This window comes from Panthera onca, chromosome F1 (genome assembly GCF_046562875.1).
Source record: "Panthera onca isolate mPanOnc1 chromosome F1, mPanOnc1 haplotype 2, whole genome shotgun sequence".
Classification (NCBI taxonomy): Eukaryota; Metazoa; Chordata; class Mammalia; order Carnivora; family Felidae; genus Panthera; species Panthera onca.
The window spans coordinates 3,495,560-3,513,966 of record NC_138355.1 but is presented as its reverse complement, the minus strand read 5'-3'; the positions used below and the strand labels follow the sequence as shown (position 1 = coordinate 3,513,966).

The 18,407-nt window shown below is 48.6% G+C and overlaps 1 protein-coding gene across 12 annotated transcripts in view; it reads right to left on the bottom strand.

The window, feature by feature from the left end:
• Nucleotides 1–18,407, bottom strand: part of DISP1 (dispatched RND transporter family member 1) — a 185,870-nt gene that overhangs the window by 63,561 nt on the left and 103,902 nt on the right. The window contains exon 1 of one of the 12 annotated variants that reach the window (XM_060643263.3): nucleotides 14,967–15,339. The exons of 7 other annotated variants lie outside the window; for them this stretch is intronic. In XM_060643263.3, coding sequence (XP_060499246.2) covers nucleotides 14,967–15,273 — 307 coding nt within the window. In that variant the 5' untranslated portion in view covers nucleotides 15,274–15,339. Of the gene's footprint in view, nucleotides 1–2,815; nucleotides 2,915–14,927; nucleotides 15,340–18,407 lie in introns of those variants that run through there. 4 more of the 12 variants (XM_060643262.3, XM_060643267.3, XM_060643264.3 and 1 more) reach the window with 4 other exon arrangements.

Here is an 18,407-nt window from a genome sequence, read left to right as displayed (position 1 = left end):
ACACAGGATGGGTGTGCAAGGCCCTGGCACGCGGCTGCACGCGGTCGCCCACAGGGGTTGGTCGGCTCAGCATCAAGTCTGGACGTGGGATCAGGTTAAAACACTCAGAGCATCAGTGCTGTGACACACAGCCTCTTCCAGAAGAGGCGAAGGTAACAAGTGTTCCCTGAGCTGTGCTGTGTGTCAGTCACGTCAGACACAAGCATTTTTCACCATCGGTGTAAACTTCATGCTCACGATCCTGTAATTCACATCTAAGATGTCAGCTACCCGAGCCACAGAAAATACGCAAAAATACCCTGCCTATGTTTGTACGCCAAAACAAAAGTTACAGATAAAGTGTAATCTAATAAAATACTCCAATATTCAAGAGTAGCAACAAAAGCATTTAGTCTGTTAGAGACGCAAAGTTCAAAAATAAATGACACGACGATAAAAGACTCTTTGCTGTACACTTTAAGAAGCAGAAATGTGTCAGCAGACAGAAAGCCACGGACGGTAGTCAATGCACCAGCCACAACTGGAGATTACTTACATAGTCAGTGACTTCTGAGGCTTCAAAGAGAACTACAGCTTTCTTAATTATAAATACCATGAGCTACGGGGAGCCTGGGTGGCTCAGTCAGTTAAATGTCGGACTTGGGTTCTGGTCATGATCTCGCGGTTTGTGAATTCGAGCCCCGCGTCGGGCTCTGTGCTGACGGCTCGGAACCTGGAGCTGCTTCAGGTTCTGTGTCTCCCTCGCTTTCTGCCCCTCCCCTGCTCATGCTCTCTCTCTCAAAAATAAATAAATAAATAAATAAATAAATAAATAAATAAATAAACAAACAAACAAACAAACAAACAGAAGAAGAAAGAAAGAAAGAAACAAACAAACAAACAAACAAACAAACAAAGAAAAGAAAGAAAAGAAAAGAAAAGAAAAGAAAAGAAAAGAAAAGAAAAGAAAAGAAAGAAAGGTGTTTGTTTGGTAAGGTCTGTGAGTTCGAGCCCCATGTCAGGCTCTGTGCTGAGCGCTCGGAGCCTGGAACCTGCTTCGGATTCTGTGTCTCCCTCGCTTTCTGCCCCTCCCCTGCTCATGCTCTCTCTCTCTGAAAAATAAACACTAAGAAGGAGGAGGAGGAGGAGGAGGAGGAGGAGGAGGAGGAGGAGAAAGAAAGGTGTTTGTTTGGTAAGGTCTGTGAGTTCGAGCCCCACGTCGGGCTCTGTGCTGACAGCCTGGAGCCTGGAACCTGCTTCGGATTCTATGTCTCCTCTCTCTGCCCCTCCCCTGCTCATGCTCTGTCCTCTCTCTCAAAAATAAATAAACACAAGAAGAAGGAGAAGGAGAAGGAGGAGGAGGAGGAGGAGGAGGAGGAGGAGGAGGAGGAGAAGAAGAAGAAAGAAAGGTATGTGTTTGGTAAGGTCTGTGAGTTCGAGCCCCACGTCGGGCTCTGTGCTGACAGCTCAGAGCCTGGAACCTGCTTCGGATTTTGTGTCTCCTTCTCTCTCTGCCCCTCCCCTGCTCATGCTCTGTCTCTGTCTCAAAAATAAATAAGTTAAAAAAATATTAAATAGTATGACCTAAAAGACCCCTCTTGTGGGTAAAAAGGACGTATTTCAACAAGAATACCTGTTAGAGGAAATGTTACCAAACTGTAAAAAGAGACCCCACTTTCTTGCATGATCACTGAGAGGCTCATTTACAGTCAATGATTTACATGAGATACCTCAGTTTTCACAAAACTTTTCTGTGCCTAGTTTCTTCAAAATTTACCCTTTCCCACCAGACATACAACTATGTCACAGACTAAAATAGTGTGAATATTCCTGCCAGTGGCATATAAACTCTCCATCCTCATTTTAAGCAAAGGTGAAGGCCGCTGTTGATTTAGGGCACAAACCTGCCGGGGGCAAGACACCAGCCAGAGATCTAATGCCGTGTGACGAATGCAGTCCTCGAACCTGCTGAGTCACTAAGATCTAAGCACCCAACACTGAAAAGAAAGGGTAAGTATGTACTGTGATAGAAGCACTCAACACCAGAACGGTATTCATGGCCGCAGCATATAAATGTGCCAAACTAACACACAGTGTTGTAGGTCAACTATATTCAACAGAAAAGGAAAAAAGGTAAATATGGCCAACACATTACGATTCCCACTTTGACCAGTAAGTCCAGTTACAACGTAGTGGCCACTGCCCCAATTAAAATGCATACAATGCAAAAAAATAAATAAATAAATGTAATCGACTCAAAACAACTTGAAGGTGTAACCAGCCTGTGTATTTCAGATGAACACTGCTAAGAATTAATCTTGCTGTGGAAGCTTCGATCCCAAGTAGGTATCTTCACCAAACTTCTATTTTTATAGGTTGGAAGATGCTAAAACATTACCATCTTTTTACACTACTCAATTCACAAAAGTGATTAAGGTAAGTCCCAGGGTTCTATTTTCATACCAGCTAATAATGAGAGAAGCACGTATTTTCAAAATTCTCTCCTTCAGACGGAGCCTAAGAAGACTCCCAAAGTATGAAAGCACACAAACTACTCTACGTCCGAGGCTCCCCCCCCCCCCACACTTACTAAAGAAAGCACATTTTAATAAACCCAAGAAACGGCTAACCTTACCTTACAGCGCTAGACTCCAGTTCAAATAAACCTCCTAAGATTTTAATGCCTTAACGTGCCATTCAGGGTTTACACTGAAAAACAAACCTATGAGCCGAAGTTTTAATCCAATCCTAGAAGCACAGACCAAAAAGTTCAGTTTTTAAATAAACTCTCAAAACAACAAATCCACAGGAACGGAAGCAGGCGCAAATGCATTACCTTCACGGAAAGAAGAAACGTTCCTTCCCGGCTGAGCGTGGTCGCGGGCGGGTGAGCGCAGCAGCTGGCTCTGAACCCGGCTCTGAACCCGGCTCTGAACCCGGCTCTGGGCTCCAGACCCGGGGTGGGAGAGTTTTCTCGTCCTCGGCCCCTAGGGGCAGGGTCCCAGCACTGCCGACGGCTGGAGCACGGGGTCAGCGAGCCAGGATATGAGGTGACGTGTGATTTCCAGCCTTTTCCTGCTTCTACCGGGAAACTGTTAACAAGGGCTGTTTTTGGTTGTAACTTCCTTTGATCTTTCCGACTGAACGTTACTTAGTGGATTAAAGCCATGCTAGCTGATATTATTTGCTTGCTGAGGCTGACTTCAGTTGCTACGGATTCAGTTTTCTGACTCCGAGGGCCGGCTACTTCATCTAAACGAACACAAATAAACACCAACAGTGTTTATTTCCAAGTTCTGGGATTCTTGCGTTCTTTCACAAATAGTTCTTGAGACCCAGCTTTTAGGGCGGAAAGTCCGTGGTTTTTAAAAGAGGCAGGATCTTCTTTAATAAATAGAGGAAAGTCATGTTTCAAGCAGTTGTGTGTTTCCCTTCAATTTTCCTAAACAAAACAGCAGTTTGTTAAATGAATCGGACGCTACTTTTTATACATTTGTGGCCCTGATGATGCCATTATTTTAAATTCCACGACCACAATGTAAAAACCTTTTAAATATCTGGTATCTGCAAACAAATACTTCATTTACATCCACTGGCAAACAAGTGATAACCCTACTGAAACGTGAACTCCAACTCTTCTTCAGACGTCTCCAATTAAAAACGTGTAAACGACTCTCTCAACAGGCTGTACTGATTAATTATATAAATACGGCACTTTCAAAATTAAAAGAAATTAACACCAAAAGCACAAGTAATCAAAGAAAAAAACAAATAAAATTGGACTTCATTAAAATGATGAAACTTTAGTGCCTCAAAGAACATTATCAAGAAAATGAAAAGACAACCCACAGAGGAGGGGAAAATACGTGCAAATCACGTATCTGAGAGGCTAGTAACCACAGTGTGGAAAAACTTAACAACAACAATAAAAAGGCAAATAATATAATCTAAAAGTAGTCGCAATTTTGGAATAGACATTTTCCAAAGAAAACGTATGAGTGGTTAACATGCACATGGGAAGTTGCTCCACATCACTAATAATTATGGAAGTGTGAAATAAAAGCATGACATACCATTTCACATCCATTAAGATGGCTTAATGGGAAAGAAGGGAGGAGGGAAGGGAGGGAGGAAGGGGGGAGAAAGGGGAAGGTGGGGAGGGAGGAAGGAAAGGAGGGGGAAGGAAGGGAGGGGGAGGGAGGAAGGGGGGAAGGGGGAAGGGAGGGAGGGAGGGAGGAAGGAATGGAGGGGGAAGGAAGGGAGGGAGAAGGAGGAAGGGAAGAAGGGGGGAGGCAGGGGGGAAGGGAGGAAGGAACGGAGGGGGAAGGAAGGGAGGGAGAAGGAGGAAGGGAAGAATTGGGGAGGCAGGGGGGAAGGGAGGAAGGAACAGAGGGGGAAGGAAGGGAGGGAGAAGGAGGAAGGGAAGAAGGGGGGAGGCAGGGGGAAGGAAGGAGGGAGGGAGGAGGGGGGAAGGGGGAAGGGAGGGAGGATGGAGGGGGGAAGGAAGGGAGGGGACAGGAGGAAGGGAGAAGGGGGAAGGCAGGGGGGAAGCAGGGGGAGGGAGGAAGGGGGGAGGGAGGAAGGAAGGAAAGGGTCCCGCCATGTGCCAACAAACTAAGCAGAGTCACCACTGACAGCAGCAGCGTGCCAAGCACAGCGGGTCGTCCGTGTCCCTGGTCCCTCATTTGCAAATTCACCTCCTCTGTCAAGCTGACTTGTAACCGCATACGGTCCTGGCGGTGCTTTCACGGTACTTCCGACGCACAGAGTCCTGCAACATGCGTGTCCCCCCGTGAACCAAACAGGGGACGCCCGCCTTGCGTACTGCCACGAGCGTTCTTTTCTCTATTTAGCGCCACGCTGTTCACGTTTCTGTGCTTTTTGTTAGCAATGTCACCATTTAAAATTTTTTTTAAGTTTATTTATTTTGAGAGATAGCGCAGAGAAGGGGCAGGAAGAGGGAGAGAAAGAATCCCAGGCAGGCTCTGTGCTCAGCGTGGAGTCCGATGCGGGGCTTGAACTCACGGAGAGTCGGACGCTTAGCCGACGGAACCCCCGGGGGCCCCAGCAGTGCCAACGTCTAAAGCGGCCCCGGAGAGCAGCGCGCTGTGCTTTTCGGAGAAACGCAGACACAGGGCCGCTGCGTGTGAGCCCGACGTCAGTGAGTCAACGGTGTGGGTTGGATGAGGGGGTCTTGCAACAGAAACACGCCCCACACAGCTCATGGACCGACTCGTTGCCCAAAACAGGGCCAAGGCTCAGAGGCGCCTGACCCCGCACTTCCCTGACTTGGGTGTTTGTGTGGCCCTATGGAGCACAGACACCTTTACAAGCAAGGGAACGAAACCCGCTTGGGGTCGTCCGCGGCAGCGTCATTCACAACAGCGAGGGGACAGACAGCTCAGGGGCCCGTCGAGTGGCGCACGGACGGGACGCACGCACACGAGGGAGCGTCGCTCGGCTGTAAAAAGACGCAGCGCTAAGTGACAGCCCGACACGAAAGGTCACGCGCCCTGTGGCTCCATGTCTGTGAAACGTCCCGGGCTCTCGATCTACAGGGACAGAAAGTGCACGAGGGGCCGGGGCGACGACCACCGGGCAGAGTTTCTTCTTCGTGATAAACACGTCCTGGGGTTCAAGAGAGGTGATGGCGCACGGCCCTTCCCGTACTCCACAAACCGCTGACTCGTACACTTGAAATGGTGAATTTTATGGAATATGGATTTTATCTCAATAAAAGGAATTTTAGGGGAAGTAGGAAGTCGTGGCCATGAGACCAGCGGTCCTCAAAGTCGCCTGTGTCAGAGCCAGGAAGGCTGGCGAGAGGGCGGCTGCTGCTTCCCCACCGTGGGTCTGGTCTGGGCTGGGGGCTGGAGCCTGAGAACCTACCCCAAGGGGTGTCCACGCTGCTGGTCTGAGACCCAGGTGCTGAGCCACCACAGCACAGACACTGGACGACTGTCACTGCCTTGTACCTGTGAAACTCATACTGTATGTCAACGACACTTCAAAAATAAAATCACTGTAAACGCGGGAAAAAAATAAGACAGCGTATGAGCTCCTCAAGGTAGGAAGGGAACTTCTATGCTCATCTCTTCTAAATTTACACAGAAAACAACCCATCTTGGGGAGAAACAGGGAGAGAAGCATTAACTCAAGAAAACATGTTAAAACACTCGTCTCGAAATCACAGGCCGGTGGGCTTCATGTCATACGTTAGGCCGAACACTGTAGTACCGAAAAATCTCCAAAAAAGAAATACAGAATTAAAAAGAAAATAAAGGTATTTTAAATTCCTGGATCATCTGAACAGGACTTCGATTTAGTTTATTAAAGCGGCCAATCCCACCTCATTGAGGTCGCGGCTGCAAGAAACACAAACAAAGGTTCTAGAGTCGTTGATCCCATAAATTACCCCGAGAAACCCATCCCTGCCCCTCCCTGGCAGGACGTCTGCCCCCTCCTAGGCGGGACATCTGCCCCCTCCTTGGCGGGACGTCTGCCCCCTCCTAGGCGGGACGTCTGCCCCCTCCTTGGCGGGACGTCTGCCCCTCTTTGGCGGGACGTCTGCCCCCTCCTTGGCGGGACGTCTGCCCCCTCCTTGGCGGGACGTCTGCGCCCTCCTTGCCGGGCCACCCTTCTTGCTCCTTCTCAGGCTTACCCACCATCTAAAGAAACCGTTCCTTCAGAAAGGGAAGCTGATGGTCCTATGTCAGTCAATATTCACTTTCTTCACCTCCTAAAGTCCCTGCAAGACTCTTCTCTTAGCTCTGTCTCCACTACTCTAACGTCCTCTGCCTTCTGGGGCCCCCGAGTCCATTTTCTCGGGGCACCTTCGTAATTCTCTTATTCTAAAATTTGGCAACACCCACGGCTCCTGTCAGCCCTGTGTTCTGCCAGCAGCTCAGACTCAAGAAACTCAATACACTGGTCCCCCCTTGTCGGCGGGGGGCGCAGTCGAGACCCCCAGTGGCGTGGGAATCAGTCAGCAGACAGGAGGAACCCCAGTACTGTTCTTCCCGCACAGACACGCCCCCGATGAGGCTCCTTTACAAAGGGGCACGAGGTGGGGGTGAACGGCAGGAACCAGGATGAGGCGGAGAGGAGGCCACAACCCCCAGTAATAAGCCCTCACACAGCCCCCTCTCCAAACGCCTCGCCGTCCCGCCTCCCTCCTCCCTGTGCGGATGGGTGAGGGGGACAGGTGCCCGGGGACAGGGGCCAGGCTCCAGGGGACACGCCCGCGCAGGGACAGGTGCCATGGGCCACGTGCCAGGGGACAGGCGCCAGGTGCCTGGGGACAGGGGCCAGGCCGTGTGACCCTCCGGCCGCCCGTCAGTAGGAGCCTCGCCTGCGACTGAGCGCGGGTAACTGAAACCGCAGAGAGCGAGGCGCAGGGGCGGGGCCTGCCGTATAATCATGTCTCAACCCCAAGCGACGTCTCATTTCCCGTGCGTTTACCCTCTCAGTCACGTGAGCCCCAAATTGCCCCACATCTCCCCGGAAGCCCGCCACGCCGTCCACCCTCGGTCACCTGTCCTGGCGCCGCAGCCGCACCTTCCTCTCCGGCTGCGCCGTCTCAGCTCCATCACCTCGTCCGCGGCCCCGCACGCGCCCTTGCGTCTCAGTGACCACCCTTCCTTCCCCGCAGCAGCCTCTGCCCAGCTTTCCAATGGCCTCGTCCCATCTACTCTCGACATCACATGACTCCGCCTCCACGAAGCCTTCCTGGATTACCCAGGCCAGAAGCCCCGGCCTCCACCAAGTCTCTCACAGCACTTAGCTCGTGTTAGTTTCTTATCTCAGTCGTTTTTACACCTCTTTTACCCCCTTGACCTACACTTGACCCCACAGACTCTATTATTATCATTTTATGCCCATCAGGAAGGTCCAGTACATAGCAAGCACCTGACAAATATTTGTTGGAAAAAAAACTGTTTTACAATTTGTCACTGTCGCATCATTACTTTGTTACATCACTATTTGTTAAGCTGAAGAAATGTGGTTTCAGTAAACACATCCTACTTTGTTGCTGATTTCCACGGGCCCCAAGGCCCACTTCCTCTGTGGTCGTGGGAGAGAAACCACGGCCAATACCCAGCACATTTTAAGTATAACTGTGTGTGTGGACCTACTGTCCGCTTGTCAATTCTGGGTAGTAAACTCCTGAATAACGGGAAGTATCAGGACTGGCTTTTCACACTTTTATTCAAACCAGCAGAGGTCACTCCAGTAACAATACGCATGCAAGCTTATCTTCGGAGGTTCTTTAAAAGTTTATTTTTGTTTGGCTTCTGAGGGTAGGCTTTTCCTTGGCATTGGCATAAATATTCTTAAACAATGAACATAAATAAAAGTTTTCTCTCACGGCGAGCCATTAAACTTAATAGACAACAGGCCTTCTGCCTAACTGCCATCTTATGCTAGCATAGTAATAGAGTCCTGGAAAGGAGTGGATCTGGGAAATCTTAGATTTTATTCATTACATCCTTTGCTTGATTTTTGATGAAAAACTAGTAAACTATATCCACTTTACCAATAATCCAGAAAGCAATTTGGTCATCAGGAATAAAATTTACTTATTAATCTAAACACTTCTAAAAATTTTACTGAAGATCAGAAGCTGTATTTTTAAGTTCGTTTATTCATTTTGAGAGATGGGGGGAGGGGGCGCAGAAAGAGGGAGAGAGAGAATACTAAGCAGGCTCCACACAGAGCCCAACACGGGACTCGAACTCGCAAACTGTGAGATCATGACCTGAGCGGAAATCAAGAGTCGGATGCTTAACTGATGAGCCAGCCAGGCGCCCCAGAAGCTATTTTAAAGCAAAACACACAGAGATTAGCAACTTGCAGAGAAAAGGTACCCTCCTATTTTCCTGTGGACCAAAAAAAAAAAAAGAAAAAGAAAAAGAAAAGAAAATCTGACAACGCAATACTCAATATAGACAAAAATTTGAGCCTTCCTTAACCTAACCAAAAGTTACAGCACCTTCTTCAAATTTTAAAACCCAAGTCCAGGAGGTTAGTCTGTTACGGGCTTCGGGTGGGAACTCTGGCAAACATTCCGTCTGGTCGCGAGCTTCAGGAGAGCCCTCGACCGCTCAGAGCAGGGAGAATGTGTTATGTCAGACCAGGACAGGAGGCCCAGATGTGCTAGTTTTCTATCTAAACAAGCTGGAACATTTCAGCCGTGACAAAATAACTAGGCTGTAGATCATGTAAGAATACAATCTTGTCCCACATGATGATTTAAAGGAAAGCATAATGCGGCCCTGGGCTCTGGAGAGCAAATGTTTCTGATTTGCAACACAGGATTTCACAATAAGAGATTTTATTTTACAGGAGATGCTCCCGTTACGAGATGGGCTCCTAGAACGAAGACCCCCACTCTGAACCTCATCAGAGTAAGACTGGGGCACTGGTACCAAACCTTAAACACATCTAAAGGGATGTGCCGTGCATACGCTAAGAGCGGAATTATGACTAATAAACTGAAATCTTCTCGAAGTCAGACCTCCGATATTTATGGAGAAAGTTACACGTACTTTCCTTATGTCATGAAATAAAATACACGCAAGTTAATTTTCCAAAAGTCAGACTTTGTGGGAAAATACACGTGTCACCTGCATACAAACGCCTGTCACCACTGCTCCAGGCTTCAATGAAGTGACGTGACGACACATCGCTGTCTCTGATGTAAAATGAAGTTCCACAGAAGACAGTAAGCAAACATTCTAGTCCTATTTATTTACACTTTTTGTAATATGTGGTAATGTTATTTTTGGCAAGAAAAGACTCTTACGCTACCCAAACCCTAAGAAGGAAGACATCGTTAGGGTTTGGTATTTCACAAATGTAGTGGGAGTAGTTTTCTATGTGGAAAACACGCTCATTAGTTATTTAGAAGTTCAAAGAGTCCCAAATCGTGAAACTCCTACCACGTCTGGCCTCAGAACGTAGTAATTGTGAAACAGAGATGTGAGATGGCCCTAGATTTGAGAAATGAGGTGATAACAAGTGAAAAAGCAAGGATATTTATTCGTGTCAGAATGCAAGATATGCGATACACCAGAGTATCTTACTCAGGCTTCTCTTAAAATGCTGTGTTGTCAGACTCCAGAGGTCTGGCTGGAAGAACGCATCTGTAACTGGGATACATCAGAAACCAGGGCCAGCGGAAGGCAGGGGGTATCTTAACACAGCAAATACAGCATGTCCCTAAGCTCGGCAATCGCCAGCCACCCCAAAAACACTGAAACGTAACCCGTCGCGGCTGGGGGGGGCTCCACCACGAGGGTCCCAAAGAACAAGCCATCCTTCGTTGCAAACCTCACAGGTGGAGCGGAAGCAGGCTCTACTGGCCATTACTGTCCCTGAAGGGGGACCCTTCTGAGCTGTCACCCAGAATGGACCTCCTGCGTATGGGCTGTAAGAGCGCGGCCCTGGGGCTGAGGAGGTGCGGGCGCCACAAGGCGGGTGTCTCAATGCCCACCCCAAGCCGCCACGTGCATGCCGTGACGGAGGCATCCACGCGAGACTCGGAGTGCGGTGACTGGGGGACAGAGGAACCTCGCAGCGGCCTTAACCTGAAGCATCTTTACAGAAGCGAAACCCACCACCCTCTAAACCTGTCCCAGGCTCTCAGGCCACAAAACTTTTGACAAAAATGTGGTGGGGAAAATACTTAAAGCGGATATAAGCATTTCTATTCCTTGACAACAAAACTCACGAGCTAATGGTATAAGGAAAATTACCAGGACAAACATGTGACAAGCCTGGGTTCAAACACTGCATCTGCAAAGAAACACCAGAGACAGGCAGTTGGTCACTTTGATTGCAAAGCAGCCACGACAAAATAAGGGACACACTTTATTTACTGCACCAGAGTTGTGACTTATGTTAACAACCGGCTACCACAACAGGATCTCGGCCTTAAAAGGAAACAGAAAAGAAGTACCCTCACGATGTCATTAGTAATACCCAGTATTCAGATCTGCAAACAGCTGTCAGAGGAGAATGAAAAGAAGAAGAAAAAATTGGGGAACTGGGGAAATGAAACCAGGGGTGATTTCCTTCGCTCCTGAGTTAGGCGTCTGCCTTGTTCGGTCCCTGAACAGTCCTCACCTCCCTGGATAGCTTGTCACGATCAGGAATTCCTCAGTACCCTCCCCCCCCCATATCCCCAAGCCGCATTCCCAGGCACAGCAGTCACACAGCCCCTCCCCGTCGCCACCCCTGTGGGATACGAGGCCGAGCAGGGGCTCTGTCCTTCCTGGGCCGGTGGAATGTCTAACACCATCCACACCCTGCCGGCCTGGCAAGGAGTCCAACCCAGCACCAAGGATCAAGCTCAGAACCCCCCACAGAAACAAGTGGAAACGTGTCACAGCTCTCTACAACAACCCCTCATTTTGCATAAAGCTAAAACGTACTTTTCAGTTGGGTCAGAGAGGCCTAACTTTTGAGATTAACTGCTTTTCCTAATCTCTGGCTATATTTGCAACGATGGCTACCGCTGGCACTGACATTTGGTGACCGGGGCTCCGAGACAGTGGCCGGGTGGGCTCAGATCCTACGAAGCCAGGAGCACATGGACAAGGCTCGGTCTTGAGGTGCGTGCGACTCTTGATCTAGAGGTCATGAGTTCGAGCCCCATGCTGGGTGTAGAGATTGCTTAAAAAAAAAAAAAGAAAAAGATGCTGAGCCTTTGCTATTACGATCTTAAGTTCCTCGCATTTTTGACATTGTCCAAGACTAAATTTCACAAGCTCTCTCAGCATTCTCTTTTGGGGGAGGTGGCATTTACAGAGCTTATTCTCCGTGACAAGCATGTGTCCTTCTCAAGACAGCAAGGGAGGAAGAAGCAGAGGGGAGAAAACAGAACCAGGAGGTCCTGGCACTCACGCCTTGTCTCTGCAGCAAAGCCCCTCAAGCTGGTCTGACGACACCTGGATCTAAAATAATAATAATGCACGGACTTCACGGGGACACAAGAAAACTTTTCTTCTGATCCCAGCTTCAAAGAATGAAACTAATACGCCGTTGGTGTAGCAGATTTCAAAAGGCAAGTAAATCTGTACCTAGCAGCACACCTGCATTTTGGGGTCCCGGCACTGTATTTGAGAAGCTCAACGTGCATGTGCACAAGTCTCCCTCAACAGCTTCTATTTTTTAAAAAGTTCCTGTTAAAAACCTAAGTCCTAGTGCCTTTGATCGAGACTAACTTCAAACACGGCAAAGCCTGAAGATTTTAACGACTTTCTTTGGGTCTCTGGCCTGGCTGAGGGGAGCACGCAGTGGCATCGGTTATACAAGCAGACCTTGACCTGAATGTTGCTTAGCTCACTCTTTTTAAAAATGAAGCACAAAGGTAGGAACAAGACACGTTCTCCCCACTTGGCTCAGCAGCGGACAGGAGTGTATGTATAAATCTCAAGTTTATGAAAGTTATCTCAAGGACAAGTGCTCGTAACAGATTCCTATTTTATTCCTCATGTACCCTTTCGCTGTTTAATGCTAGTAACTGTGACTTCGTTTTTAAGACAAAAGGTTAAATAACAAAAGCAAAGGAAAAGAGAAAAAAAAGCCCCCAGGGTAAAATCATATTGCTGAGCAGATTAAAAATATACTTGGAAGGACTCCTGCCTGGGTGGCTCAGTCGGTCGAGCGTCTGACTTCGGCTCAAGGTCATAATCTTGCCGTCTGTGAGTTCGAGCCCCACATCGGGCTCTGTGCTGACTGCTCGGAGCCTGGAACCTGCTTCGGATTCTGTGTCTCCCTCTCTCTCTGCCCCTTCCCCACTCATGCTCTGTCTCTGTCTCTCAAAAATGAATAAACATTAAAAAAAATCTTTCTTTTTAAATATACTTGGAGTAGTTTTAATATTTTGTGAATGAGCTACCTTTTCCAATAAGCTAACTTAGAAGTTCACACTGGACGCTAGGCGTCTGACAGTAACACCTCCAGTTGAAATTTCATATATCAGAAATTTCATATATCAGAGCTTTCATGATATGTGAAAGCTCATTGTTTTATTCATGAAAAATAAACTTAATCCGTTATCTGTTTAGTTCTTTAACATTTTATAAAATGATCTAGGCTCAATTTTATATTTTAGTTCTGACCTTTTCTTAGGTAACCCTTCTAAGAGAATACCGGTTTCTACCAAGGAGATGGGGGGGGGGGAGGGGCAGCACTTTTCACAGCATGGAAATAAATCTCTGCGATGCACTAAGTTCCAATCACCACTTTCTACTTTATTCTGCAACTTTAAAGTACAGTTGCAAGTCTGAAGCACAGTACTTTTCAGCATTCCTGCTTTAAACATCCAGCTGCGCGGGCTGAGTCCTGTAGACGTCAGAGTCCAAGGTCACGGCTGCATCCGGCTTGGCCCCGTCCCGGCACGCGTCAGTCCTCGCGAACCCAGTCCCCGTGGCTGTCTTTCTGGCTCACACGCTCGGGCGAACCCTCAAGTTACCAGGCAGGTGCGACAAGAGTGTACTAGACTTTAGGCACCTGGCTTTGCTCCCCTGCGGTCTCTTGAGCCTGGGGACACAGTTCAGAAGAAAGGCTGGGCCAACACGGCAGGCCGCCCTAGACGGTACCAGGAACGTGGGGGGCGCCAGCGGCCACGGTACGAAGGCGGGAAGTCTGGGCCGGGCAGAGAGGCCGCAGGCCGGAGCTCAAGCTTCGGGGGGCAGCAGGAGCGCAAGTGGGGGGACGGCACAGGGAGGCAGAAGGGACCCCGCGGTTTTCACGCCGTAATCTGACGGAGCGGTCAGCTCGGCTTCCACAACTTACTGGACAAGAAACTCCGTGACACTGGGCGGACCTAAGAGTCCCCGCAGAGGTGCGACAAAGGGCCCTCGGCACCGTGGTCTCGAGATTCCAACCAGGTTGTTTCTGCACAGCCCCATCACGTCCGCTATAATCCGGGACCCACGGGGGCTGCGGGAGGTCCCGCCCCTGCCGTCCTCAGGGGACGGTGTCTTCCACCTGCAGGACAGACACCCCCTCGGCCCTTGCTCTACCGGTGCCGCGTCTGCACGGACTGCCCGCAAACCACCTCCCTCCCTTTGCTCCTTGGTGTAGACACACCCTCTGGACAACCCCAGGAGAAACGGCAGCAGCCTTGGGTTTGGGGACGACGCCTGTGCCCTTCGGTTATACTAATCCCTAGGCAGTCCAAGGTCACCTGATGGACAACGGGGAAACTGGTTTTACCCCCAAGTTACAATAACACAGAGAGACGGAGGCTCTCAAACTACCCGATCACGAGGAAAGAAGAAAACACAACTTGGGAACAGGGAATTAAAGGCAAGCCAGAAAAAAGCTCCTGAGCCAGTCACTCTTCAATTTTGAAGAAAGGTATATACCGCGCTCATTTACAGCAGACAAATCGCTAGGATCCGCCTGGAAAAAAGTCAGCTAAGAAGGCGCCATCGCACTTCTCTTGGTGCAGAGGCACTCGCACGCCGTGAGAAGGGCTCCAAACAACCCAAAGAGCCCCCACGGCCGAACCACCCTCAGCGCGAGTCCCGAGTTTCACCACTGCCGTGGAGCGGGACGCCAGCGGAGCTGGGCGCGGCCGAATCTCCTCCTCTCTCTCCCCAGACGACCGACTCACAGCCTCGTCCCCTTTCTCTGCCCAGCGACGAGCATCCACACCTGCTCGGGACAAGTGCCATGCTGCGAGAGCTGGGGCTTTTATGCTGGAGCGATTCGACTCACGCATCCTGTCCACACGCTTCAGAGACCAGGAAGCGGTCCTGCGCTCTGACCGACTTCATCCACCCCAGTATTATTTCCTAATCCACCCACGTAATCCTCTCCGGGATAACCTTTCTTCTTGTTGATTCCATTTTTTACTATCTCCTCTGGGGGGTTGTGGGGACGGTGAACACTCTTATTTTACAGACTGTAAATTTTCTTAATTTTGTTCTCACCCTGGAGTAACAGCTCAGGAGGGCACAAACTCTACGCACCGTTCCTTCTCCTCAGTGCCGCCCGGTTATCACTTCCCCGCCTCCTGGCATCCGTGCTGCCGATGACCAGTCCGTTCACGGCCTCCCCTCTCAGCGGGGGCTCTTCCCCCCGGTCGCCGTAAGATCTGCTCCTCAGGTCTGGCGCAGTCCTACGGAGGTCCAAGACGCGAGTGCGCCCGTATTTACCGCTTGCGCCTGGAATGCACCGCTGACCCGCCGGCTCCCGTCTTGCATCAGTTCTGGAAGACACGCGGGGGGTGCTATCCCAGACTTCTCTTGCAATCTCGAGAGCGCGGCTGGGGGACATGCCCCTTAACGCGAGCTCCGGCCATCAGCTTTGCAGGGCCAGTTTCACGGGAGGTATTGTTGTTTTGGCCTGGCTTCCTTGTCTCCTTCCTTCCTCCCCCTACGTGTGCTCACACGGTCGCCTGCACGTATCTCCTCTGCCAGCCTGATACCGCTCACGTATTTGCTCCACAGCAGATAACAGCACGGGTAAAGCTCCAGTTCTGTGGGGGCGTCAGGCACAGTGCAGCCAGCGGACCATGGGCCTCGTCTCTGGTCACTCAACTCTGTGTTCACCCCCACGTTCTTCCCCTGGTTCACAACTTCCAACACCATGTGCCCAGCACACGGGCAGAACCACTCAGCGTCCGGTGGGGGGGGGGGGGGGCAGTGGGGGCGGGGGAGGACCCTTGCTTCCACTCGTTCCTGCGAGCAGTGAGCCCGGCCCAGCCTGGCCCCCGTGCAGCAGCCAAGGAGCAGTCTAGCGCCTTCCTGCTCCTGGCCGGGAGACTGGCCAGCTCACAGTCCCAGTCCCACTCACGACTTCCCATCGCTGATCACCTTACGGTCTTTGAGGTGTTTGTCTTGATTTTGAGGCTGGCCGGGTCATTTCGGTTTTCTCTTTTGCGCTCTGTCATTGGCACGTGGAGGACGGGGCCCAAAACAAGGCCTATTGTGCCTGCTGGCCGGGGCTCTCCGGTCCACCAGCACGGGGCCTACTACAGAACAGGGTTTCGATAAATAGCTCTCACAAGGTAAGCACAAGTAAATGTGCTTGTGTCCAAATATGTCCATGGAATCTGGAATCCTAATAGGAGAGCGTTAACACAATCCTGTGGCATACACGTTTTACTCGCTTGATTAAAACCAGCCATGCCTATGCCAGCCGAATGAACAGAACAACACCCTGTATAATTCATAGCGAACTTGAAACACTTACAAGTTCTAAGAACAGGAGCAAACTGACGGGTGTAAAACGCTAAGCACAGTTCCTGACCCGTCTCCTCCTGACTTCTTCGTTCTCTACACGTAAGGGATCACTGGAGACACAGCCCTAAGGAAAATCTATCTATCTTGGATTGGAAACTGAAATTAACAGGAATCGACTCAAACTGGTTTAGCCCACATCATTCTCAGATGTGACGCATCCCAAGAACCTTTTTGTAGGAGGGGAATACTATGAGGGAAAACAGGGTTTCCAACCAATGTGAGGCCATCGAGACACAGTGTATCTGCAACGTGTGGTATATTAACACCACAAAAAGAAGAGTAATTAATAATCCCCGGGAATTCTCAAAAAAAAAAAAAAAAAAAAAAAGGAAAAAGAAAGAAAAGAGAGAGAAAAGGTCAAAGAATAAAAACTCTTCAGAGGTCTTTAGCACCGAGAAAACGGTCTTTGATTTTGGAAAAGGCTTCCATTTATTTTACATTGAAATATTTTTGGTATCGAGAAATTAAATTTATTAGATTACTGATTTCAAAATAAATAATGCTTTAGGATATCCAACTGACATCTATTTAACTCTCTGGGCATCACACAACACTTCTGATGTGGAGATGTTTGGGTTTGGAGCAAACAGTCAAGAAAGAATTCTTGAGAAGGGCGCCTGGTGGCTCAGTCAGTTAAGCGTCCAAATCTTGGTTTCAGCTCAGGTCATGATCTCACAGTTCGTGAGTTCGAGCCCCGCGTTGGGCTCTGAGCTGACAGCGTGGAGCCTGCTTGGGATTCTCTCTCCCTCACTTTCCATCTTGCCCCTCCCCTCCTTGGGCTGTCTCTCTCTCTGTCTGTCAAAATAAATAAATAAACAAACAAACTTAAAAAAAAAAAAGAATTCCTGATCCTCGACTGTTCCCTAATGAGCCTACCGATCCCATAATCCCTGGATGGCCCGTTTGGAACACAGGCTTCTACTCCTCACCAGGAGAGTGTGATTTAGGGATGTGTGTTTCTAACAAGCTTCTGGTTAGCTTCTGGTCATCTGTTCCAAACTCCTCTCTTTCCCAACCAGGCAAACCCTTTTACACTCTGGCCACCTCGGCTCTCACTCTGCTAGAAGGTTCCCTGATGTGCCAATAAATAGTCAATATTTTACCAACCCTTATTTATTCACGAAGTCAATAAATACTTAGAGGTACCTGGGATATGTTAGTCACCATGCTTAGTGCTGTGAAAAATAACTGAGGTCAAAACCTTCCATAACTAACCTCACACCATCCATCTTAGAAGTTAAATTGTTTACCCAAGCAAGAAATAAGTTCTCCCAAAGCATTCTGAATGGGTTTTCCAGGAGTGGAAATAGATACATAGTGTATTGCTACAGTCTCTTTCCTGGCCTTCTTATAACTTAGTATCCATTTTAAAGAGTTCTTGAAAGAGTTGAGGGAATAATAAAGATTCCACCATGTACAGGCTAAACAGATCTGTAGTCTCCCTAGTAGGCTTCAGTAATTACAAACGGATGCTGGGTATTCTCTCCAGATAGAAGGAAACGAAAATATTCGAGCACGGAAAATAAGCCTCCCATCTGGGTATTTCTGGAGTTTCACGGCACAAAACAGCTCAAAAGTTAGACAAAAGGATGAAACCACTCACTGCCTGTTAAATTCTCCGGATGATGTATTTTTACAGATAATAACACAGCGATACATATTCCGTGGGAACAATTTACTCTTTTGAATCAAATATGTATTTTTTAATTCACAAAGTCCTATGAGCACATTTTTAAATTTGCTTTTACTCGTGCTTAATTTTTAAATAATATTCATATTCTAGGGCAAATCTTAATGAAGTCATTCAAGTTATCCAAAACTAATAAGTCCGTGGAATAAATGGAATTGTTAATGATAAAGGAAGCTTTCACATAGACCCAATTAAGTCAATTTTATAATTTTATTAAAGCATGACAGAAGAGCCCATGTGAATGCAATAAAGTTTAATGGAAACTCAGTCTGGTCCTGAGAGCAGGCAGAGTATGCAATGAAAGCATAAATTGTAAATAAGAAATAGTCTTACAGAAAGTCTCTATTTCCTCAGGAGTCAGCCAACATCTACTCATGATCAAATTTATGTAGTCAGAGCTTGTGGATAGCTAAAGTGATGCTGTATGTTGTTTATATAGTCTGCATTTGAAACACGAAGTTATTCTTTAATTAGCA